Genomic DNA, 24,538 nt, shown 5'->3' on the forward strand with positions numbered 1-24,538 from the left:
GATCCTGATATTAAAATAAAACCACAAGTATAAATGTTTAGTTTGTCTATAAAAACTCCTGTCGGGGCCATCGGTTTAGGACCGCCGGTGTGGTAACAACACCTCAAATAGAGGATGCAATGCTAGCGCCCCCCATACGTCAGTGTCGGCGCCCCTGCCGGCGAATTTTTGGAGAGCGTCTGTGGGGATGCTCTTATAGGGGAAAATCAGTTTTGTAGCCCGGGCTACATATAGCCCGGTTCTTTTTTTTCTCAAAAACTTCAAAACTTTTGATTTTATAGTTCCAGAAAATTTTGAAAACAAATACGTAGAGGTAGAGAATGTTGAACTCAATGTGTAAATTTTCAGATTGAAATATGTTGTATTTTGTTCTCGGTAAGAATGAAATCTCACAAAATGACAAAATCTGGATTATAGTGTACTGTTCACTACTATTCATCAATGATGAAATCAAGATTTTTTAATTTTGCTGAGTCCAAATTACAACATATTTCATTCTGAAAATTTACACATTTGTAGATTACAATATTTTCTAGATCACGGATTTTTTCGGATTTTTTTCACATGTCTAAAATGAAATTTTCATAGATTCAAAAATTGGCCTACCTCGGCCTACGTATGGCCACTCTCGTACTATAGGCTACACAAAATGAGATAAACACAGAAAAAAAATAGCATTGAAATTTGCACTGTTAACTATACACAAACCCCACTTTTTCCAATTTTTTGTAGCTCTGTCTCAATGTGAAACTTATTGTATTCCCCACTACACAAAAGAGACAATTTCAGCCAAATATATACATTTAAAATTTATACTATTCACTATACTCAAATACATGCATTTTTGTGTAGCTCAAAGTACAAAGTGTCTCCCATTGAGATTTTGCGCGCTTGTAGTGTGCGTCGTTGATTACATCCAGAATTGTTGAAAAAATGAAATATGAATTTTGAGTTCTAAAAAATAAAGAGCTCACTGGAGATCTGTTTCTATTAATTATTTGGATGTCCAATGTGCAATTGAGTTAACATATAAAACCAAGTCTGGTATTGGCTACAACATGGTTTCCATAGGTACTTCGAGTTATTTGGTCCTTATAAGCCATGACAGCAATATATTTTATTTTAAGAAGCCTCAGCAAACATCAGAAGTTCAGAACACAGCACAGCACGACTAAATAGAGCCATAGTCGGCATCTAAGGTATATCACATGTTAAATGGTCTCAGTAAGAAATAGTCCCAAATGGTTCGCACTTTTTTCAGGTTACTTTCCCATTCATGCTAACAATTGCAAATCAATTGATATTTTCAATCCTCACAAATAACTATGACTAGTGCCGCACAAAAAGAATAAAACTAACTAAATTCAAAAGAGACAGTAGGAGATTATGTTGCACATGCATATTCTGGTACAAAAGACTTTTGCCTGACTAACTCATGTAGATCGTGAACAATTTTAAAGACCGCATCTGGGCGAGCTAGTTTCAGGCAATTTTGCGACATTACTTGGAGCTCATCTGACCTGGGGCCAAACCAATCAGCAACAATTTTTGCGATATGTTCTGGAGATTTGGAGAACCTGCCACATCCATTTTCAACAACATAGGGAACATTGCCAGCTTCCTGTTATGCAAATAAATTATAAATAAATCATGTCAGGCTCAAGGCATCGGCCTCTCTCTTGCCAATTGGCCTGATACACCTCTTCAAATGTAAAAATACTCCATCGGTGTGCAAGCAAATTATGATTGTTGATTTATGTGATAAAATAATTGAACATTTATTTTCACTACATAATACCCCACGCACCCCAGTTCAGAATATAAGGTGTATTTTTACCGGTTTTGCTAGAATTCCTTAAGTCTCAGTCACCCACAAAAATGAACTTGAGTGATCCGAGTTACACATTTTTTTGAACTACAGTTGCACTTTTCTGAGGTGACTGCAGTCTCAGTCACACACAAAAATGAACTTGAGTGATCCGAGTTACACATTTTTTTGAACTACAGTTGCACTTTTCTGAGGTGACTGCAGTCTCAGTCGACTGAGACATAGGCACACCCTATTTTTACTGTCTAGAATACGTGGAAGTGGATCAATGTCGAAATCCAAATCCAGAACTAAATTACCCAACTATTATCCAAATATACATGATCCAGTCCACATCCTGTCCAAATAACAATGACTAACATCCAAATCCACACATAAGTCCAAAAATATCCAAATCTAAATGGAACAAGACCGATCGAGCAGGTGGCCAGGCTAACTGCTACAAGCCGCACTTCATGTGGGGCCTACTTCACCGGAGACTACTTAGCTAATCAGTCAATGGATAGCTAGTTTCGTATGTGATGTTTTTAATCAACCGATCAGCACATCAAGACGTGATTCTCTCAAGGGCAAAGCATGGGCAACTCGGCATCAGCGCATACGACGACTTTCTTCTACACAACCATTTCAGTCATTTTTCAATCACCGCCACTAAGCTTATCTAGCAGTAATTCATGGATGTTAGCACTAATCATGATATATGTATCTGCACGTTCATTTCAGTACTGCATTAGTGTGTCAGTTTAGATCATTGCATGTTAGCAGATATACGTGTGAAACGTATTTCTGGTAGATCAGCTGGAAGATGTGCATTGCCAGGTGTTGAGCTGCCGCGTGAAGCGGACGTCGCCGTGTGAGAAGCGCGGCCTCCTGCATGCAAGCTGAGTCCTGCAACGGCCTAGCTAATTGGTGTGTCCGAGTCTTCTGCTAATGGCCATGTGAATTGGCCGAGTGTGTGCATGAACCCACTAGGATAGGTCGTGCTGTTAGTGGCGTGAGTGTGTGGAGTTAGTGCCTTAGTGGCAGGGCTTAGCTAGCTATTTATATCCTGCGTGCATCGAGTTGTAACCAGCGTCAAGAAATACAGAAGAGAAAAGGCCGTGAGGGCTGAGCAAAAACTTCTGTGTGTATTTGTCTATGAGAGCTGTGCGACGCAGCCGAGAGTAGCTAGCTAGTGAGTTGAGAGAATCAACTCCTTCAATGGAGAATACCAAGGGGATACCTTGTCGAGCACACTTAGGAGATGTATCCGGTACTAAACAACATTAGACCATCTCTAACAGCCTGTAAACCCCGCCAGAACTGAACTTCTCGGGCGGATTTACGGGTTCGGGCCGAATTCGCTATAGACCAGAGCCCGAAACTGCGGCCCGACCCGTAAAAATTTCTCGGGGGCCCAAGGAACGCGAGCGTCGCCCCGTATTAAAACGGGCCGTGGAGGGGAGTTCGGTTTCGAAACCCTACTCCCCTGCCGCCTCGCTCCACCTCCTCCGACGAGCAATCCGCACCTCGCCAGCGCCGCGTCGCCGTCGCTCCACCTCCCCATGGCGAGCCGCGGTAGCTCTGCTAGGGGAGGCAGCGGTTTGGGCGGCGGGGACTCATCGCCGCGGCCACCCGTTTTCCGCACGGAGGCGGAGCGGCGGAAATTCAACCGCTCGGAGGGCGCGCGCAAGCGCAGCACCCGCCGGTGGACGAACAGAGCCCCCAGGGAAGCTCGCCAAGTACGCAAACGGAGGCAAGGGTTCCTACTCCGGTGGGTCGTGCCGCTCCCCTCGCTCGCCCATGTACGGCAGCTCGTCGGAGGAGGACGCAGCGCCGGCGCGGGAGCCAACCTTCTCCACGGGTGACTAACGTCCACGACGACCAGGAGGAGGGCGCCGTCATCGCGCAGGTGGCGGACATCTCCAAGGCGGAGGCGCAAGCTCGTTGGCGCCGGGAGGAGGCCGGCGCCGTTCGCCAGGTCCGCGAGTACGAGGCGGCGCGGCGGGAGGAGCGCGTCCGCCGCGTCAAGCTTGACTCGGAGTAGGAGCTCGACGCATCGCCTTCCTCCGCCATGACCGCCGCGCGCAGAGGCCCTCGTGGCCGCATTTTGGTCAAAATTAGGTCACGCTGCGGTGGCTGTTAGTTAATTTAGGTTATTAGTACAAATTATGTAAAGTCTGATGCTCAATCGGAGCATCAACTATCATCTATATGTGTTCATCGATGAATTCTCCCGCAAGAATTTAATTCCGTGTTTTCAGTTCCGATTATACGATTTCTGTTCTGCGCGAGTGGCAAAATCAACCTAACACACGTTTTCGGGAGACTGAATTAGACCTTTTCAGTTCCAACCTTTCCGGTCTCTACTAGAGATGCTCTTACAAGCCAAAGTAAAGAGTTCTCAGCAAAATGATAGACATGCAGACCCTACGATGAATGGCACAAGGAATTACCTGTCCGGCGATATAACCATTTAAAATAATGGGGAGGCCACGAATCATCGCCTCTGCAATTGTACCAGGCCCGGCCTGCAAATTTCCACAGGTCATATTATATTATCAAAGAACAACAAATCATGCAATATAATATGACATAGCGAAGTGCATGATCTGGAGATGTGGATTATAATGTACTTCCGCAGTCCCAAAATATAAGATGTTTTCGCCTATCAAAACGTCTTATATTTTGGAATGGAGGTAGTAAAACATACCTTTGTAATGATACTATCACAAGCACCCATGCATTCTTCCATCTTTGTAACGAAACCTTTCACCTGAATTGTTAAAAGAGGAAAAAACATTAAAGGACTAATCTGGAAAGGGCAGAAGAAGTGGTCAAAACAACATAATCTTTTAGTAGGCAGTAGAGTTGCAAATTTGAAATACTTGGAAGCTAAAAATCAGCTTTAAGTACCTGAACGGGAACTTTCCAATTGATTGACTGCAACCTGTTAGTCAACTTCTTATTGCGTCCACATATTATAAGTATTTGACCCTTGGGTTCCCCAAGGCTTTCGTCATATAAAGAATTATCAAGCGCTCTAGCAGTGGCTTCAATAGGACCCATCCCTTCACCCCCACCCATTAATAGAACAGCAGGCAAATATTCATCCATACCTAACTCCCTACGTAGCTCATCCTGTTTAAGAAGAGCGTATGTACAACACTCAGCAACTTGTGCAGATGGAAAAAATCTAGAAGCTACTAGGGTGCTAATGGTTGAAGAAATTGTTTACCTTCGGTGGAACAGGTTTGACAAAAGATGGGCGTACAGGGAGGCCATAGACTTTAATTTGTGAAGGTTGGAGTCCAGCTTTCAGTGCTCTCTTAGTCACCTCAGCTGATGGACAGTAACATCTGGTCACAAGCTTGTGAAACCTAATGGAAAGAAATAAAATAACTATTTCACTGTAAGAACAATTGCATCCCTGTTTTAAATGTAAGGAACGAAAAACTGACCCTAAGTTATATGAACATTGAAACCAGCATACCATGTTGGGTGACAAGTGCTCAGGTCTGTGATAACCGTTGTGAATGGAATCTTATCCAGTAAACCTCTGGACCGCAGAACACGAAGGGGGACATGTTGCATTAAAGGATGTACACTGATAATAACATCTGGCTGGTATTTCATTAGACCTTTGGCAACCTCTCTGCAGGAAACAATAGGCAATGTCTATATTATATAACCATGCTATTGCAAAATAGGCAGCCAGGCCTGCAGCTACAGTACCACACATCTTCAACACGCATGGTCTACATATGCATCACATTAATACTAATACATACCTAAATTAATTAATACATAAGAATAAGCACAGAAGATGGTAATTATGGCTAAATTTGAAAATAGCTGGATTTTAGGCATTCTCCACCAGGATTCGTGAATTCTGCATACCACCTTATAGTAAGGCTCATGATGACAGCATCACACCGAACCGTAAAATTGAGATCCTAGCAAAAATATATTGTCTTCAACACTGATGGTAATTACAGCTGTTATTTTAATCATCAAATCATCTTATAGACTAGATCGGACAAAATACAAGTCAAACAAGGCAAACCCTGACTATAAGGGTTAACCAATATCCAGCATCAATACATGTTGAGGTGATTAACTCCAACAACAATAACAACACCATCGAATCCTTTGCCCCAAGCAAGTTGGGCTAGACCGCTAGATACAAAACCCAACAGAAACCTAGGGAGACCAAAAAGAGAAAGAGAGAAAAGAGTGAACAGAGTACGAGTAAACTAAGATTCCAGCACATGGATTGCTGATTTCCGTGCAGTCCTATCAAGAGCCAAGTCATTCCAATCCCTCGATTCCCTTTTTACCGCCTCCTCCCATCTCAACTTTGGTCACCCTCTACCCCTCGTAGTATTTTGCCTACCATTTAGGATCTCACTTGTAATTGGTGGTTCTGGAGGCCTCCGCTGGATATGCCCAAACAACCTTAGTTAGTGTTGGTCTAGCTTCTCTTCAATCGTGGCCAGAAGGAGTCCCTCTTAGGCACAATTTTTCCTTCTAAACTAACTTTTCCCTCTTTGCACGAAACACCATTAAAGTCACACCTCATTTACTCGGTCTTGGTCCTACTAAGTCTAAACCCCTGGATTCCAAAGTCTAGCTCCATAGCTCTAATATCCTATTGACGCCTGGTTTCATCTACTATCACGGTATCACCACATCATCAACAAAGAGCATACACGAAGAAATATCTCCTTGTATATCCTTCGTCACCTCACCCATCACAAAGGAAAAAAATGATGGGCTCAAGGCTGACACTTGATGTAGACCTATCGTGATTGGAATGGTACCGTTCTTGCTATCACCTGCGCGAACAATTGTCACAAAATTATCGTACATATCTCTGATACGGGTAATGTAATCTGTTGGGACTTCATGTTTCTCTAACGCCCACCACATGCCCTTCCTTGATATCTTGTCATATGCCTTCCCTAAGTCGATGAAAACCATATGTAGGTCCTTATGCTCCCTATATTCTCTCCATAAGTTGGCGAAGCAAGAGAATCACCTTGGTAGTCTATCTACCAGGCATAGAACCAAAATGGTTTTTAATGACATTCGTCGCTCTTTCTGAACGATGCTCAACCACTCTCTCCCAAAGCTTCATGGTATGGCTCATCAGCTTAATTCCTCGGTAACTTCTACAATTTTGAATATCTCCTTTATTAAGTTATAACCTCCATCAAGTAAAATGAAACTACAAAAGGGGCAAGAGTAACAAAAATGGTACATAACAAATTGGCTCTAATCTTTATTATTATGCACAATTGCCATCAATTGCACAAGCAAAGCATCTTCGTGAATAAGAAATCAGAATTTGGTAAAATCACACTACAGGTAGAGTAATAGAATGTTGCCGCAGTAAGAGATCCTTCCACAATTAGAAAAAAAAAGTAATTTTTCAGCTCACTCAAGGTGAAAATTAGACTACTTGCCTCGCTATGAATGTCGCTGTTGCAGCAAAATGTGGCTGATGAATTACTCGTGGTGCAGTACCATAGTATGTCATCTTCCACAAGGGTCCATGTTTCACCAAGAAACTATAGCTTCTTGGAAGTTGGTTGAAAGGCCACGGAGTATGTTCGGTCCACAAATCTGTGACAAATACCTGCAAATAAATTCATTCATTACAAAATGAAAAACGTACCAAAAATGGAAATACTAGTAATCAATTGACAAAAGGAGAAGACAAAATAATCATTCATTCATCCTAATATCCAAGAACCAACCCAGAACAAATAACAGGATGTCAAGTGGGATCCCATCTAAATCCCACTTGTAGTGCATTTTGCTTTTTCTTGTGTAAATTTTGACACTAAATTTGAACTAGAAAAGACAAAATGCACTACAAGTGAAATCCCGGTGGGATCCCACCTTGACACCTTAACAAATGACAATCATCACAAGTAGAGTCATAAATTTCCTATTCTAATACACAGCAAGAACATAACCAAAAGGCAGGCTAAACCATCTCCTGCTATGTTGATGTTTTATAATTTTAGCCAACTAACTGATGATGCCAATGAGCATTGAGGACATTGTTCATTTCAATTGGAAGAACTATATAGGTTTACAGCATCAGAAACATAGATATGCATAAAGAATAACAAACAATTTTATTCAGCATTTAACAGGATAAGACAAAGTAGAAAGTAAATGTTAATGAACTAGTACCGGTACGACATAATATCTTTCATGTATAAGAAATTTATGAATCCACATGGTGGGAGTTGCAATTACAGTATATCACCCAGCTTATATGATGTTTCTTTTATTTAGTGTTTCGTACTGTACCCTCTCTTCCATGGGCAGGTGTACTGCTCTATGCTTTTACAACACACCTACGGTACCAATTGACAAGCTACAGAAGAAATTGGGTACAGGGGCAAGTGCAGCAATGAAGAGTGTCAAGGCCAAACTATGTGGGAGAGGGGCCACTGCTCAGGGCTACAGGCAGAGAGTAGTGGTAACAGTCTGCGTGAGGTTTGATCCATGAGCGGCATCAAACACGAAAACCCAAACCGCTTTCTCCTCCTCTCCTTCCCCAGTTGTTGTCTCCTAAAATACTAGTTCACCTTCCCCTGAATTCAAATCTTCTACTACCTCAGTTCGCATTTAATCGACGCCAGATACATACATATGCAAGTCACTTCCTGTGTATCACCTGCGTCGATTTAATCCGGACGGAGGGAGTACCAATTAGCCAATTTAACTTGAGATCAGCAACACTGAGTTAGGCTTGAGTGGATGTCTTGTGGCAACTGCGTAACAATATTGAGTATCATGCCTGAAATGCACGGCATTTCTGTGCTACATACGCACGAATTGGGCAAGAATTTCTAAATAAATGGACACGAAAGTTGTAATTGGCTTTTCTTAAAAAAGAGGGTGTTGCCGTCTTAGCTGAATTCACCTATTATAGTCTAGCTTGCGTGAGATTTTCTCTGTCAATTAGCCACCGGTGAGCACATAGATGGCAGACCTAGCTAGGGCAGCACGCAACTACCGAACCAACATTATCATGCTACCAAAACTGCTCCTACCAAGTTGCAACAAGCTACATTGTGCGGTATTCCGTGAAATCAGAGCGTAGAAAGCAGAGGATATCGACAACAAATCCTGAAAGGGAAACAGGACAGGAGTGGAAAGGTGGAGCGAACCGAACCTGGTAGTCGTCGCCGTACTCCTGGGCGAAGGCGGACTTGATGGCCTCGGCGGAGGCGCGGTGGCCGCCGCCGGTGTCGCTCATGAGGATGAGCACCTTCTTCGGCGCCTGGGCCCGCGCCACGCCCTCCTCCTCGACCGCCCCATCCGCATCCCCGCCACCGCCTCCCCCGCCGCCCTCTCCAGTCCCTCCTCCGCAGCCGCCGCCAAGGGCTGAGCCGAGGGACGCGAACCCGAGCGGCGCGATTTGGTTGCCGTGGAGGCGCACGAAGCGGGCGAACTCGGCCCACATGTGGTGGAGCCGGGACGCGGCGGTGGAGGTCGGGCCCGTGACGGCCACGGAGACGGAGACGGCGAGCGGGCGGGGCCCCCGCGCGCGGGCGCGGGGGAGGAAGGAGGCGTGGGAGGGGGCGACGGGGGCGGGGAGCGGCGGGGTGGAGGGGAGGAACGGGGACGGGACGGAGAGGAAGGCCGCCGGGAGCGCGGCGGGGTCGGCGGCCGCGGCGGCCGGCGGGGGCATCGCGGCCCTCCTCGTCGCTCACGCTGGAGATGGCGTGGGGGAGAGGGGGAGATGAGCCACACAGCCCATTGGATGGGAGGGGGCGCGTCGGCTTTGTTGGGTTGGGGGTTCCACGCGGTCGGTGGTCGACTGGTCGTTGCCCTTGGAACTGGACGGTGCGCCGTTCGCGTGTGTGTATGATGCGCTCTGCTCTCACCCGTGAGAATCATGAGCCGATTCAACTTTGAAGGTTGTGGTCCTAAAGTACTCCACTATAAAAGGTGCATGGCCAATTTTTAAAGGTTTGGGAGCCCTGTTACAATGTTCCTACTCGAACGGCCGATCGCAACCGTCCATGTGCTGCGCCGGAGCTCCTTCTCCACGGCGCGATGAGGCTCTGGCGAGCCAGGTTCATGGTCGGTGACAACGAATCGATGAAACAGGGGCCGACATGGGCGATGGCGCGAGGTTAGGGTTTCATGGATTTTCGATATTGCATATGTGTGTCCAAACAGTTACAAGCGTATGTGTTTTGTTGTGAGAACACAGGTGACATGCTCGATGGGTTTTTTTCTCGGATTTTTTTTTATGTTGCATAAGTACGTTCAAAATGGCAGCAAGCTTATTGTTGTTTTGTTGTGTCTCCCACGTACAAAATGTTGCCATAACTTTTTTGTGTGTGTATGCTAAAAAAACATGTTTCTATAATGTTAGTTTTGTTGGGCAGGTTTTTTATTGCAAATGGTGACACGCTTTTTTATGTTTCGCTGCAAAAAATGAGGATTTACTATATATATGTTGTCTTTCCTTGTCACGAGAACATGCTCAAAATGTAAACAAACAAATCACAAGTTTTACATAATCCTTGAAACAAATTGCTTCAAAAAGAATGTTGCATGAAATCCACAAGTTTGACATCTTCCTGGAAAATCACAAATAAATTTATTGAAAAAATGTTGCACAAAATCCACGAGTGTAACTTGTCTTCCTGAAAAAATATTGCAACTATTTGTTGCTACTACATTTTTTTCTTGTACGTGGATGGATTTTTCGTTGCGAATAATGGACGACCCAGATCTACCAAATTAAAATGAGCACATGAACATGCTGGCTATACTCACAATAATTTTAAGCACATGCATTTGGAACAACGGCTACTGTGTTGAGCGAATGCAAACAATTTGCTAGATTTTTTTGTAATACTCATTTTCCTAGAGACTGGAACTCGAAGTGCCAAATAAATTATCTAGGCAAGCTAGAAGGACCACGGTGAATGCTTGGCAAGATGATCCTCCGCTTTTTGTTACTACCTAAGATTGTAAATGATTTGAAGAAATTTATTTAATAAAGTTGCTACCTATGTAAGAAAACTGATTGTGTTAAGATTAGAATCTGAAATCATAAAATGGGTATGTGTTTCCACGTCGTATAGCCAAATGACCAAAAATCGTTATGAGTAGGATTATCTGAATATCATTGAAATACATCTATGATTTTGTCTATGGTCAGGGTTCCATTATCATAATAAACCAGTTACAAAGTCTTAGACAATTATAGTCCACCACTTACATAGTATATGTTAGGCAGTTACATTCCCTAGTTCTAAACGGAACAAACTCACAAAACCTCAATGGCGATGGTGCTTTTTTGGATCTTGCAAAGGTGGAGGCTCGGCGTCTCTTCTTGCGTTCGTCTCGACGGTGTTGGAATTGGACGGCGGCCGCTGGCTACGGTGGTTGCAGCAAACCCTAGAGATCGTTTTGTATTTCTCGATCTTTTAGGTTTTTATCTGCAAATTCAGGATAATCATTTTATCCCGGTTTGTCTTTTAGTTTCCACATGTGTTGCTTCATGTAACTTGGTGTTCAATTAATGAAATATGTGGTTGCTCTCAAAAAAAAAAACTCTTCAATAGAAAAGTAAAATAGCTAGGGAAAAAATAAACGAAGGGGACCAACTCTCACCTTTTTTTAAAAAATGTCAAGCTTTTTTAACATGGAAACTACACCGTATCCAACGTGGAGCATGGGACAAGTGCCTTGACCTTGCTCCAAGACGAGTGCTTCCTGGGAGATTTGAATCCAGATACATACGTTGAATCAGAAAATTCTGTCTTGACTCTTGAGTGACCTCTTAAGATGGCATCACAGAATGCCATGGCAGATGAGCATAGGAGAAAAGGATCATCACCTTCAGCGCTCAAAACCAGACTCTCTAGCCCCACCCTATCTCCCTTGTACAATATTTATCCACATCTTAGTTGTTTTTAGGATTAGCCACCAAACCTGTTTCATGTCCAGCTAGATATATAAAATTATTAAAAATTAGATACTTCCTACACTAGTAGAAAAATGGGCAACCGTCTAAATCTTTAGTACCGGTTCCTCCGCCCAGGCGGGCGAGGAATATCTGTACCGGTTCGTGAGGGCCTTTTGTACCGGTTCGTGTTACGAACCGGTACGAAAGGTCTCCAGCCCAAATTTTCCGCGCGGGTGGGGCCAGGGCTGGACCTTTGGTACCGGTTCATCTAATTAAAGGGGGCCTCTATATGATCACAGCGCCCCCGATCCCTGCTCATTTTCTCTTCTCCTCTCTCTCACATTTTTAAATATTTTGCACCTCTCACACTCCAACAAATCTTTATTTTTTCTCCACCATTTTAACAAGATTAACGGCATCCATCTATCCAAGGGTTAGCAATATCATCCTTTCTTCCGGCGTTCCTAATTTAGCTCATTTCTTTGCTAGTTTTAACTCGTATTATTTTTCTAGTGCTAGCAAGGTGTTCGATGAAATGCCTAAGTTAGGGATTTCATTTTTTGTATATGCAATTTGAGCTCAAATTAAAGTATGTTTTGTAGGTTTTAGTATCATCCCCATCCTCACCGCCGTCGATCGCCAGCGTCGTCCCCTAGCCGGCACCGTACCACCGTACTACTTTTTACAATATCCTCTACAAACATCTCAATTTTCTCTTACACCATTTATACCACGGATCATTTTGTATTCATCATTAAGAATCTTATATCTAACGTGTCATCCGTAGTTTATTGTACCACAATATAATATCTTATATCTAACGTGTCATCCGTAGTTTATTGTACCACAATATAATAAAATGTTAGTAAACTGTTTCTACAAAGCTTTCCCGTAGCAACACGCGGTGTATCATCTAGTTTATTGAATAAGTGTAACGATTTTTTTGAAATACAGATATACAATGTTCAAATATTTTGGAAACTGTGAGCACTGTATGTGCACCTTCATATTCTCTCTATCTACTTCATCGAGTCGTTTCTGGCTATCTGTCGAGGATTGGCTCGATGCCTTGTCTGCCCAACCTGTCAGCCACAGAACAGCACTGCCCTGCAGACCAGCAACACCGCGCGTGGTTTGCAGGCACGCATTCTCTCGTCGCGTCACGACCTCGTCTCTCCCTCAACCCCTCTCGATTCGAAGCACGTCCTGCGGTGGCGCAGATGCCGGCGATCGCCTGCGGCGCCTGCGCGGCGGCCTCCCCCTCCTCCCGCCACGCCCCCAGCCATCCGTCGTCCTCCGGGAGCTTCGGGAAGCTCGCTCCGGTCGCCCCCAGGCGGCTCCCCGCTCCCATGGCCTCTACCGTCGATTCGCCGGGGTCCGCCGACTTCGCCAAGCGCATGGACCGCGCCTGGCTCATCTCTAAGGTGCCCGGTGCTCGAATTTCCTTTTCGCTTTGATGCCTGCGTATCGATGTGTAATTGAATTGGGGGAATTGTGGGGGGAATTTTCGTGCGAATGTACTAGTAGGTACTCTCTAATTGGAATCGCTGGTCCAACCGAGCTTGCTGCTACTCTGCACCAAATTAATGCCGCAGTAATAAGTGTTGTAAAAAGCGTGGCGCCTGTTTACTTTGATGCACCTCATGAGGGATGAACTGCTTCAAAATTGTTGGATGGTATCCCTTGTTAGTTATGTTGGCCCGAAAACGCTCAGCATTTTGGAGTGCATGTATGAGTCGTAATGGGGATTAGCTGTTCCACACACTCACTGAATGTGTATGGTATGTAGTTTATGTACTTTGTGTGAGCTTTGAACACGTTGGTTCTGCGGGAGTAGTTGTCCATGTCGTAACTAAAGAGGTACTAATTGCTAAACATTATAAATTTAAAGGGCGGTAGTGTGGTGATAAGCTTGTAGGCTTGTCGTGCCTATCTTGATTCATGAACCCCCAAAGGAAACATTCTCAATAAAAGGAAGTTTGATGTGCCAGGAATATAACTATATTACTTGATTAGTACACCATTTGTGTTATTGTGTATACAGCATAAAAGTCAATGTTCCATAATTTCTCGCAAGAACATGCTTTGAGATCTTGTTAATATATGTGATGATGATTTAGTTTTGAAATGATGTACCGGGAAATGGGATTGTCATTTCTTCGTTTTTTCATATCTTGTTCGATGCACCGGGAAATGGGATTGTCATTTCTTCGTTTTTTCATATCTTGTTCTCCAAAACTCAACAAAAGGAACACCATATAATTTAGGATGCACATTGATTAGGGTGAACACCGTATAATATTATGGTTTCTTCTAGTTTCATCATCTGATTCTGTTAAGAGGGAGAACAAAGTAAAATTATATATGTAGCAGGCACACACACACATCTGTCATCCTTACAGAATTGCTTTGTTAGTTGAGTTGTAATCTCACATTCATGATGTGGTGATGTACAGCAACCAAGACCAAGTTCTTGTTCATCTTGTCAATCCACTGGTGATGTGGAGTGCAAGTGGTGTGCAGGCACAGGCTTCTTTATTCTTGGCAACAATATGTTGTGTGAAGTACCCTCGAAAAATACAAGATGTGTGATTTGCTCTGGGAAGGTAGTGTAACTCTAATTTGTTCTCTGCCTTTAATTTCCAAATCCTGCCTGTGCATTTTCTAATCTCATAAGTACTTGCGTGTGAATAAACAGTATTCCTTTGATTTCAGGGCTTTGCAAGGTGTGTCGATTGCAAAGGAACTGGGTTTCGTGCGAAGTGGCTTGAAGAACCTCCTGTCAACAAATGAACAGTCAAAACTATCATACTGTAAACTTTACTATATAACAGTAAACTTGACAACTGTATGTACCTCTGTCCATATTCCGCCGCTTGTAAATGATGGTATGATTATCATTTTTTTTATTGCGCCGTCTCTCTTGATCAGGTGAACTTGTTTTCTGTCTTCTTTTGTATAGGATTATGAATACTGATAGATAATCTTTTTAGCTCCCATCCCACCATACCAATGGATGCATCCGGCTTTGTACGTCAATGGTTTCGATTTTTTTCCCCTTCAGTTTTACCTTTCCCCATAAACGACTCCATTCCTGGAAATGGATCTTGGGTGACAGATGAGTTTACCAATCGGGGTTTTTTCCCATATTTTTTGGGGTTTCTTCAGATGTTGTAGTAACAGTTTTTTGTTGTAATGGTTGCATATTTTGGAAGTAGCCCATTATTTTCTCTCTCTCTCTCTCTCTCTCTCTCTCTCTCTCTCCATGGACTGACGAGGAGATGACGCCTAGACAGTATGGTGGCCAAAGGAATTTAGTCAGTTGGCATTGTATACACTATGGACATAGCTGGGGGGACAATGTACAACAAGCAAAGGATCGACGACTGACTAAGCTTGGTATTCGCAAGCCTCTAGGGCCTCTGATTCGCAATATTCCAAAAGCGCAGAATTAGACAAACATTGACTTGCAAAGTCATGCCCATTTGAATCCTGCAGGAGTGAATTTGCACAATAGTTTGTTTGGTCGCACCCCAGGAAAAAACTAGTGTGTTATTTCTTACAGAAAAAAACTTCTAGGATACAGCCTACAAATCCAGTACCTACATAGGGAAAATTCAATCCCCCAAAATTAGTACGGAAGTCCTTTGAATCAAATAAGCCTTGCTTGATCCTCCTTTGGGTATGTATATCAGATTGTTTCAGGGCCCTTTCGTTCACCAGGGCAGTATACAGAATGCAACACAGCTGCAGGATTTGTTCCCTTATTTTTCGTTCCTCGTTTCATGAATCTTTGTTACCAAAAAAATGTTGCATCTTCAGTCTTAAGTATTACATCGTTGTAACATAAAGTTATACTTAAGCTTCTGTTTCTGTTGCATGTGGATCAGGATTTATTGCAAGTTGAAAAATCCTGTGTGGTTGTGTCGAAGGAATTTGCGGCCAGCTTTGCCAAATCATTTTCTATCTTGTTATTATTCTGTGCCCGTCAGTTTGTTTATCTTACGAGATTCATTTATTTCAGTTTTGATTATGTGCACACCAGGGGCAGTTCCTGCGGCCCTCCTGCCTGGGCAGCTGCTGGGGCTTGCCGGCAGCGGAACGCCTTACATCGTGTGATTTTCTACAGTGCTCGGAAATGGCATCTTAAGCACTTCGACTTGTGGTTTTCCTAGGATTCAAAATGTTTGTAGGTCCTACACTGGTGCACCCTCGTGCTGTGGCTTATGATGTCTGATTAGATAGTGGGGTTATTGTGCATAAGAAGAGTTTCAGAGTTTAACAGTATTAGAGAAGCCAAAATCCCTTTAGGTGTACCACTTCTAGATCAACGGTATTTCCTAGGGAAGCTAAGATAATTTTCTGTGGTCACTCGTGGACTTACTGTCTTTACCAGTGAATCAAGTCCCTCCTACAGCTGTTCGCTGGCAGAACTATTAGTTGGCATTGGCTCTGGCTCTTAACCTGTGCATTAGAGCCAAGTAGGCGAATCACAATGTTTCTATCAACCCTATGCTTGTTGTTTTCCCTTTTGAAGGAAATGAAGCTATCCAAAAGACCTGAAGGGATAGGATTGTGAAATATAAATCACCAAGTTTGCATATTGTTGTTTTGCTACGGAGAAGTCAGTTTCTTGTCCTCAGGTATTTGGGTCATTATTCTTAGGTGCATGGAGTATCTATTTTGCTTCATATTGTACTGCGGCATATTCATCAAATTTATGTTTAGAAAACTTATTGCAGGCAATATTAGAGGTGGATGATTGTTTCCCTCTTGTTATCTTTTCTGTTGGGCTCATTTGGCTATCCAGGAGCGATGGATTCAGCACTTAAGACAAAAGGTACCAAGGTTTGGACTCTTTGAACCGTACATTGCAGATCCTCCAAGTGAAAGTAACCAAAGCTATTGTTTTCTAGTCTTTGCAATCGATAGGACTTACAGTACAAAACAAAAGACAAATTGATTGGAGTTGCATGAATTGATAGGGACTTGTATGGCGTATTTGGCGCTTTCCTACCTTATGCATGAGCATTCTGCATTAGCTATTTGACACACATGCAAAAGAATGATTTAACATGTTGCATGCATATTTGTGTTAGTGGTAATTTGACCTCCGTGAAATGATACTGAAAACATATTTCCTTTTGTCTGAAGAAGAATTATTTCTTCCGAATCTTCTGCAGTTAGAAGCACTCAACTTGGTTATGAATGATTAAACAGTGTATTTTGCCATCAGATGATTGATTAGAACTTGCAAAAGAAAGCCCGTAGGTGGAGAAATGGAAGGTAGAATTGTTACTACCTAGTGTTTGGAAGATGGCGAAAAGGGATTCTGAATATTCCAACCAAAAACTGGTGCTGGCTTCACAGCCCCTCCTTCCTCTACGACTTCATGTATGTGGTTTATCCACTCCCTACTATCTCTAGCAAATAGAAAGACTCAAATTTATCACTGCGTTGTTTTTGCTATTGCAATAGAGACTTGGATGAAAATGACGCCGACTTTGGGAGATTTCCAGTACACTTTGGCATGTTCCATTAGCTCAATACAGAGAAATAGACGTGGGATCCAATCCAATTGCTTGCCAATCAGGAATATCGAGATGTCGGAATCTCTGTTAGCATGCTGCAAATAGTGATGCAGGATTGGATATGCGTGTGGCGTCCTTTGCTCTGTCCAAATCAGCCATAACAAGCACCACCAGTCCGTGGATGATAAGAGTAGTTAGTGAACCCCACTGTGGAATGGTAGGCCATTAGATGCACGAGGGATGCCTAAAACTGCTATAGAAAAAAAAAGCTCTGCTGTGGAGTAGTTCATCTTAGTTTCCAAGACGAAGAAAGACTGCCCAGCGGATAAATATAGGGGTAGCTCAAGCTCGACCATTTCTTCTTCTACACCAGAAGTCATATCAACACGGAGAAAATGCCAGCGAGGTGATTGTTTTCCATGGAGTGCTTGTTCAGTTAGCAGCGGGTCCAAACTCCAAAGCCCAACGGTTGTTTTAGTCATCTTATGTTCATGGTGTTGAAGTTAACCCTGAACTTAGCATTCAAACATATGCATTATATTTCTGAGCGAAGAAAGCAGTGTTACGTAAGGAAGTTTTAAAGGTTCCACTCACATTATGTTTGTTGAGTTATTGAGGCCCCATGCTACTGTCTTTGTTAACGTACTCGACATCAAGCTCGATCAGCCCAGCCGTGACTTTTCCTGTTGTCAATCTTTTTTCCATAATGTTTTTTTTTTTCAGTCAGAGCAGAGTCATGGCCAACTGGCCATGGTCCTGTCCTGGATGGGCGTTTACTCGGTACAGGTTTTTGTCAAATCAAATCAATTTAGGAGGCAGATTTGTGGCCGTCCAGCAGGTTCAAGTTAAGTACGCGGACGCAACATGGCGTGCAGCGAGTGTTTGAGACTTTTTGGCTGTCATTCTTTTTGAAGGACATCGGCATCACTGCAGGTATGAAGGACTCTGGTTGTGGCGTCATAACTGGATCATGACTCCCGACGGTCGGAATTCGTTGGGAGTTGATCAATTCTGCCATAAATCATGCCCATATTAGCCAGTGGAAAACGATAGCTCTGTACATATGGTGGCCATTGCCCCATAAATGGAGCGCATTTTGTTTTTTCTATTTTGTTTTTTTCTTTCGCATGAGAATGTTATAAGTACATTTTTATGTGCAATGTGCCTAGAAATGATCTGTATGAGCTCATCTCTTATGCTTAACGATGATTCACTGTTTCTCCCTTCCCATGAGTCCACTTGTTCAGATTAAGGATGGCAATGGGCAGGGTGACAAGGTAAAGCAATACCATACCCATACCCTATAGTCAATGGGTACAAACTTCTACTCATACCCGTACCGGTGGGTACAAAAGTTTACCTATACCCATACTCGGCGGGTACCTGTACCCATTGAGTACTTGATGGGTAGGTCAAGTTGTACACAAGTTAATCACAATTTTACATTTATCGATAACAAATTAATTAATTATCTCAACTCAATAACAGGTAGTTGAGTACATAACAATTAACATAATATAAGAAATCGCTTTCTCATATTTTAACTCATAAGTCAATAAAAGTAAACGTGTCACGTAAGAAATTGATAATAAACGGGCAGGGTATGGTTGTACCCATGGGTACGAGGCTATACACATACCTTACCTATGACTTAACAGACAGAGTATGAGTACTACCCATGGGCATAAAAGTGTACCCATACCCTGCCGGTACTCGTAGGCACGCGTAAAATTGCCATCCTTAGTTAAGATAGGTGTAACAAATGTTGAGCAAGGTGTAATATTTTGTTCATCAGGCACAAAAACCTGGCGAGTTTATTTTCATGCTTAAAAGAATGGGCAAAAGGGCTCTCGCCATCGAATACAGTTCTTTCCATCGAGAGTAATTTTCAGGATGATGGAGAATTAACAAAACTGTTTTTCCAAGAGGATGCTCCTGCTAGAATTTACTTGGTTTATGGGCGAGTTTTAGGTAATAAGCAAAGTAATGAGAATTGACCCACGTCTCTCCAGTCAATCTACGTTGCCTATCCTAGCCGCCGCCTCAACCTTAGCCGCCTCCAGTTCATCTTTCTCCATAGATCGGTTCCCCCTCCTCCGATCGGCTTCGCCTGCGTCCGGAGGAGTGAGGAACCCGATCTATGCGTGGTGTTTCCGATAAAAGTATTGTTTTCATTAGATTATGTTAGGATTTTGGTAGCCGTTTTCTTGTTGGTTTTCCCTCAATGGAGATGTCATCGTTTGCAATAAGTGATCTTCGACCTTTCGTTTGGCGACGAGATCTTGTTCCCGCCACCGTCAATGGTGGTGTTGAACGATTACAATTTTCTAGGTATGGGCCTTCAGATCTTGCTTCGCCAGATCGATTTTGTCGTTGTTACCGCGAGGAGGATTATCCTCGCTGTTATTGTCCCGGCTGCTACGTCATCGACAATGGTGATTCGTATTCTCGGCTCTCCATCGACAATGACAAAGCTAGCCGGTTGTTATTCCCTGACATACTGATGTTGGTACTCTTACCGATGTTGAATGACTGCTTTAATGATTGCGTGCGTGCACACATCCTTGGCATTGCGGTTCAAAAAATTATGGGAGAACTTTCGTCGGTATTTACTTGCCTATGGTTCGTTATCTGTCTTTGGCTGCTTTCAGAAGAGTACAAGATTTGTGTTCTAGAAGAAGAAAGAATTTGAAGATCTCGAAGATTTGTTACTATCTTTTAGATTTTATTTTGTAATTGTTGGAGTCATGTATCTATACTATGTACTATTTGATAAATATATATGTGGTATTGATTGTAAAAAAAAAGCAAAGTAACGAGAATTAACTGTGGATAGCTGCTATGGGCGCATGACACCCAGTTTAGCACCCGAGATTTTGGTGGCACTAGCAGTCCCTCAGAAGTAGCTAGCGACAAGCGGCCGCTCTGCGACGGCCAATCAGATCAGCAGCAAGATTTTCCCTTTCTGTCTATACGCTCTTGAGGGAGAAGCCAAGCGGAGCGCCGGCAGATAAATCTCCATCTCTCTCTCTCTCTGACTAGCCACAATGGGAGTATCATAGGTAGTATCATGCATGCCATGTAGGCAAAAATCTTATGTGGCATATCAATTAATGAGGAGAGAGGTGATAGTAGTATCATAGGTAGATACTGTATCATAGCACGTAAAACTAGAAATTTTAGTGGAGAACACATCATATACACATATTTGCATTGAGATTCTACAAAACATTAAATAGGATGAAACTATGATACAAATTCATGATACTATGCATTGTAGGTGTTGTATCATAAACTAGTATCATATGTATGATACTAGTCTATGATACTTCCCATTGTGACTAGTCTCTCTCTCTCTCTTCCTCCCCTGCGCTCACTTGGCGGCTGCCCTGCGCTCCAAAATTCGCCAACCAATTCCGCTGCCGCCCATCACCACCTCCGCGCTTCTTTAAAACGCCCTCCTGCCCCTGCCCTGCCACCATAGTTGGCCACCCAACACCTCCTCCCTCCTCCTCACTCGCACAATGGCGAAGCCCCGCAAGAACTCCGCCGCCGCCGCCGCGGTGACCACCGTCACCACAAACGCGGCCGCCGACGCCGCGACGGACGTGCGCGCGAAGCCCAAGAAGCGCACCCGCAAGAGCGTGCCGCGCGAGTCCCCCTCCCAGCGCAGCTCCGTCCACCGCGGCGTCACTCGGTAATCTATCAATCAATCAATCTAGGTTTCGCCAAAGAACCCTTCTGAGCCGCAACGAATTAACCACGGTAAATCGGGGATCGCAGGCACCGGTGGACGGGGCGGTTCGAGGCGCACCTGTGGGACAAGAACAGCTGGAACGAGTCCCAGAACAAGAAGGGCAAGCAAGGTGATTAATCCCTCCCAAAAATATCACTATCCTTCCTTCTCCATTAATCACAGCTTTCCTAATATTTTCTCTGTCTGTTTGTTCTTGTTGGTGCATGCAGTTTACCTCGGTGAGGCTCCCGAGTCACGGCCTTGGCATGGGACGTCCGTCCGGCCGGGCTGATCTAGCTCCACTCCATTATTGTCACTTCCAACCAAAAAAAAGAAACAGAAGAATTTACTTAGCCGACTAACTAATCACCTCCCGGTATCGTTGATGCTGCAGGAGCGTATGACGAGGAGGAGGCAGCGGCCCGGGCGTACGACCTGGCGGCATTGAAGTACTGGGGACCCGACACCATCCTCAACTTCCCGGTAGGGTACACCTCTACTGTAGTACCGCAGAAAAAATTACTCCTTGCACATTCTACTCCAGCACTACAGCCACTGCTACTAGTAGCATAGGAGCAACTGCCAAAAAAACCCAAGTCGTCTTCCTTTCTGGACAAAATAAAAAGAACATTATTAGAGTCCCTCGATCGTGCGGTCTATTGCCGTCACCGTCAGTACCAGTAAAGAAAATTTCTACCGTCGTTTTGCGGTAGGGCCTGGGTTTTATGTATTAAGTTGATGTTTATGTCTTGGACAAACTTCAGTATCTGTTGTTCGGTTACGGTTCGATGGCACTTGCATGTTATTTCTCGGCAGTAAGTTAGAGTTGCACAATTTCCGAGACTCGGCGTTGCGTTTATATGCTTATTGTCATTTCAACACCTAGTACCTGCAAAAAAAACCTTTTATTTTAACATTTGTTCTATTAATTTATCTGCAGCTATCCGTGTATGAAGAGGAGTTGAAAGAAATGGAGGGGCAGTCCAGGGAAGAGTATATTGGGTCCCTAAGGAGGTGAGTAATCCTCAAACAAAACAAATGTTTCTAAAAGATCACACTCCTTTGGGTTTTTTTATGTCAGAAACTCCATGATGAGACTTGAACAAAATTTATGTTTCCTAAACTTTAAACTAGCAATATTTAGCAAACCCATATTCGCCAAAATATTTGACTTAAACATGGTTTATTTTTTTATTTTTTGAAATCAACTTAAACATGGTTTATTATTCACAGGAAAAGCAGTGGTTTCTCAAGAGGAGTCTCCAAGTACCGCGGTGTCGCAAGGTAATCTTCTTGAAGAATTCAAATTTTCTTCACTACAAACGGTATTTTAAACCACATAGTAGAAACTTGATCTGAAACAAAAAAAAACTAACAAATATGAATTCATTCTCGGCAGGCATCATCACAACGGGAGATGGGAGGCTCGGATCGGGCGTGTTTTCGGCAACAAGTATCTCTACCTGGGCACTTATGGTACGTTAAATTTCTTTCATGAAATTATTTTTATCAAAGCCGAAAAATACTAGTACCAGATCAGAACTTGATTAATCCTCTTCTGCTAGTCCTCTCTTCTCTACCCACCGTCTGAACTTGTGAAGTACTCCCAACTTATTATATGATCAACCATGAGGAAAAAGGATAGCAGAACAAAACAAACCAGCAACCAAGTGCAACAACAGGGCAAAGCAGATCAACCATAGAAAAACTGCAGTTATATTAGTCCAATCACATGTTTGACGGGATAAACTCGTGCACCAGGTGATTGAAATGGCTGCTAGGCCTGTCTTTCACGGCTGCTAATCAGTAGACTAGACTGCTGTAGAGTGCAATTTTCTTTCGGGAGTCAATTCCGAATTCCCTATCAGAGATTCAGAGTGCGTACGCCCTCTGTGCCGGCCTACCAAAGAGGCTGCTGGTGCAAGGAGCTGAGGCGTGTTTGCCTTTTGTAACCCGCAAGTTCCATGTGAATTTCGTGCGAAATGCTATGTCCAAATGCGATCTTGGAATTGGCAAAATCACAACACCTGCACGGAACCAAGACCCTGCTACATGGCCATGAAAGTTCAGTAAAATTCTGGGTTGTCGATCGATGTCTCCCCACAGTTTGAATCTGCATAGTGAACTTCTCAATGAATTATGAGGATGATCTGGACCCAAGTGGTCGAGCTAGCAATGGTAGTAACTGAGGTCCTTCGTACCATTCCTCTCAGCAATTACAATTCTAGTTAGCTGGGGATTAGATGCCAAACAGCACTAACTTCCAACAGTCTCCCATACTGCACCAGTTCAAGGCTACGCACCATTAACCCAAGGATTAGCACGATTGACACGACGATAGAACGAAAGCAGGCACGATTGGACGTCTTCCTGATTTTCTGTCCTTCCTCACAAACACACACAGATGCAGTTGCACTTGCACCAAGTAATGATAGTGATGGAGGCATCAGTGAGGCACGGCATGAACAGTTATACAGTATCATCTTTCAACGAAAAACTGTGTCCTTTAAGCGACCGTTTGTCGTCATTGTTGCTTAATTATTACTAAACGTGCTGTTGTGACCGCAGCGACGCAGGAGGAAGCGGCGATGGCGTACGACATGGCGGCGATCGAGTACCGTGGCCTCAACGCCGTGACCAACTTCGACCTCAGCCGGTACATCAAGTGGCTCCGCCCTGGCGGCGGCGTCGATGCGGCGATCGCCGGCCGGAACCCACACCCGATGCTGGCCAGCCTAACTGCGGCGCAGGAGCTGCCGCCGACCGACCTGGACGGCATGGTGTTCCCGCCTGAGCTCCACCAGTGCATGGAAGACGGCATGGCGGCGGCAGCGGCAGCAGCCGCGCAGTTTGCGCTGCCGGCGATGGCGTCGACGCTCGGCCACACCCCGACCACGTCTGCGCTGAGCCTGCTGCTGCAGTCCCCCAAGTTCAAGGAGATGATCGAGCGCACGTCGGCCGCGGAGAGCAGCACGACCACGTCCTCCTCGTCCATGTCCACGCCGCCGCGGCCGCCGCCGCAGGTGGCCAAGGACGAGAGCGCCTCGCCGCAGTGCAGCTTCCCGGAGGACATACAGACCTTCTTTGGGTGCGACGACGGCGTGGGCTACACCGACGTGGACGGCCTCTTCTTCGGGGACCTGTCCGCCTACGCGTCGCCAGCGTTCCAGTTCGAGCTGGACTTGTGATCGCACCCATCATCATTAATTGATTTCCTCCAATCTGGTTGGAGAATTTTGTCAATAGGAGAATCAAAAGGAGAAGCAGGCAGAGAACAGAAGCATGATGACAGACAGACAGACAGGGCAAGAAGATAACACAGAATCGTTGCAGTGCTAGTAGTGAGGACTAAGAATTATTTACACATTGTTTTTCCTTCCCCCTTGGTATTATCTAGAGAGTAAGGAAGCGAGATTGTTTGATTTGTTCCGTGGATCCATGGACCATGGCAGTAAGAATAAGGAGCTAATATATACATACATATATTTACATAATCAAGAAAGATTACA

The 24,538-nt window shown here is 44.0% G+C and overlaps 3 protein-coding genes across 3 annotated transcripts; 2 read left to right on the forward strand and 1 right to left on the reverse strand.

Annotated features, from left to right (window-relative positions):
• Positions 1–1,172: 1,172 nt before the first annotated feature.
• LOC127301516 (probable monogalactosyldiacylglycerol synthase 1, chloroplastic) lies at positions 1,173–9,539 on the reverse strand. The gene is made up of 8 exons (XM_071820264.1): positions 9,006–9,539; positions 7,276–7,448; positions 5,301–5,462; positions 5,046–5,187; positions 4,724–4,948; positions 4,521–4,583; positions 4,264–4,338; positions 1,173–1,621 (listed from the first exon to the last, which is right to left on the reverse strand). Exons 1-8 carry the CDS (start codon positions 9,522–9,524, stop codon positions 1,385–1,387), a joined length of 1,596 nt encoding a protein of 531 aa, XP_071676365.1. The 5' UTR covers positions 9,525–9,539; the 3' UTR covers positions 1,173–1,384.
• Positions 9,540–12,884: 3,345 nt separating this feature from the next.
• Positions 12,885–14,692, forward strand: LOC127301515 (uncharacterized). Its single transcript, XM_051331771.2, has 3 exons — positions 12,885–13,186; positions 14,219–14,368; positions 14,478–14,692. The coding sequence occupies exons 1-3, from the start codon at positions 12,983–12,985 to the stop codon at positions 14,553–14,555; spliced, it is 432 nt and encodes a 143-aa protein (XP_051187731.1). The 5' UTR covers positions 12,885–12,982; the 3' UTR covers positions 14,556–14,692.
• A 5,952-nt stretch (positions 14,693–20,644) lies between these two features.
• On the forward strand, positions 20,645–24,538 carry LOC127301513 (AP2-like ethylene-responsive transcription factor At1g16060). The gene is made up of 8 exons (XM_051331770.1): positions 20,645–20,990; positions 21,077–21,159; positions 21,260–21,268; positions 21,424–21,512; positions 21,970–22,043; positions 22,263–22,313; positions 22,429–22,505; positions 23,598–24,538. The coding sequence occupies exons 1-8, from the start codon at positions 20,818–20,820 to the stop codon at positions 24,215–24,217; spliced, it is 1,176 nt and encodes a 391-aa protein (XP_051187730.1). The 5' UTR covers positions 20,645–20,817; the 3' UTR covers positions 24,218–24,538.

This window comes from Lolium perenne, chromosome 5, assembly GCF_019359855.2.
Source record: "Lolium perenne isolate Kyuss_39 chromosome 5, Kyuss_2.0, whole genome shotgun sequence".
Lineage (NCBI taxonomy): Eukaryota > Viridiplantae > Streptophyta > Magnoliopsida > Poales > Poaceae > Lolium > Lolium perenne.

What these genes read in the sequence shown, in the direction of transcription:
- LOC127301516 (XM_071820264.1), bottom strand. Translation starts at nt 9,524, where the DNA reads ATGCCCCCGCCGGCCGCCGCGGCCGCCGACCCCGCCGCGCTCCCGGCG. An exon ending in TCAAACCTGTTCCACCGAAG is followed by an intron (nt 4,949 to 5,045) that starts GTAAACAATTTC and finishes CTTCTTAAACAG; the next exon opens with GATGAGCTACGTAGGGAGTT. An exon ending in ATGGTTATATCGCCGGACAG is followed by an intron (nt 1,622 to 4,263) that starts GTAATTCCTTGT and finishes TTTGCATAACAG; the next exon opens with GAAGCTGGCAATGTTCCCTA.
- LOC127301515 (XM_051331771.2), top strand. Translation starts at nt 12,983, where the DNA reads ATGCCGGCGATCGCCTGCGGCGCCTGCGCGGCGGCCTCCCCCTCCTCC. An exon ending in GCGCCTGGCTCATCTCTAAG is followed by an intron (nt 13,187 to 14,218) that starts GTGCCCGGTGCT and finishes GGTGATGTACAG; the next exon opens with CAACCAAGACCAAGTTCTTG. An exon ending in GTGTGATTTGCTCTGGGAAG is followed by an intron (nt 14,369 to 14,477) that starts GTAGTGTAACTC and finishes CTTTGATTTCAG; the next exon opens with GGCTTTGCAAGGTGTGTCGA.
- LOC127301513 (XM_051331770.1), top strand. Translation starts at nt 20,818, where the DNA reads ATGGCGAAGCCCCGCAAGAACTCCGCCGCCGCCGCCGCGGTGACCACC. An exon ending in ACACCATCCTCAACTTCCCG is followed by an intron (nt 21,513 to 21,969) that starts GTAGGGTACACC and finishes ATTTATCTGCAG; the next exon opens with CTATCCGTGTATGAAGAGGA. An exon ending in TCTCTACCTGGGCACTTATG is followed by an intron (nt 22,506 to 23,597) that starts GTACGTTAAATT and finishes TTGTGACCGCAG; the next exon opens with CGACGCAGGAGGAAGCGGCG.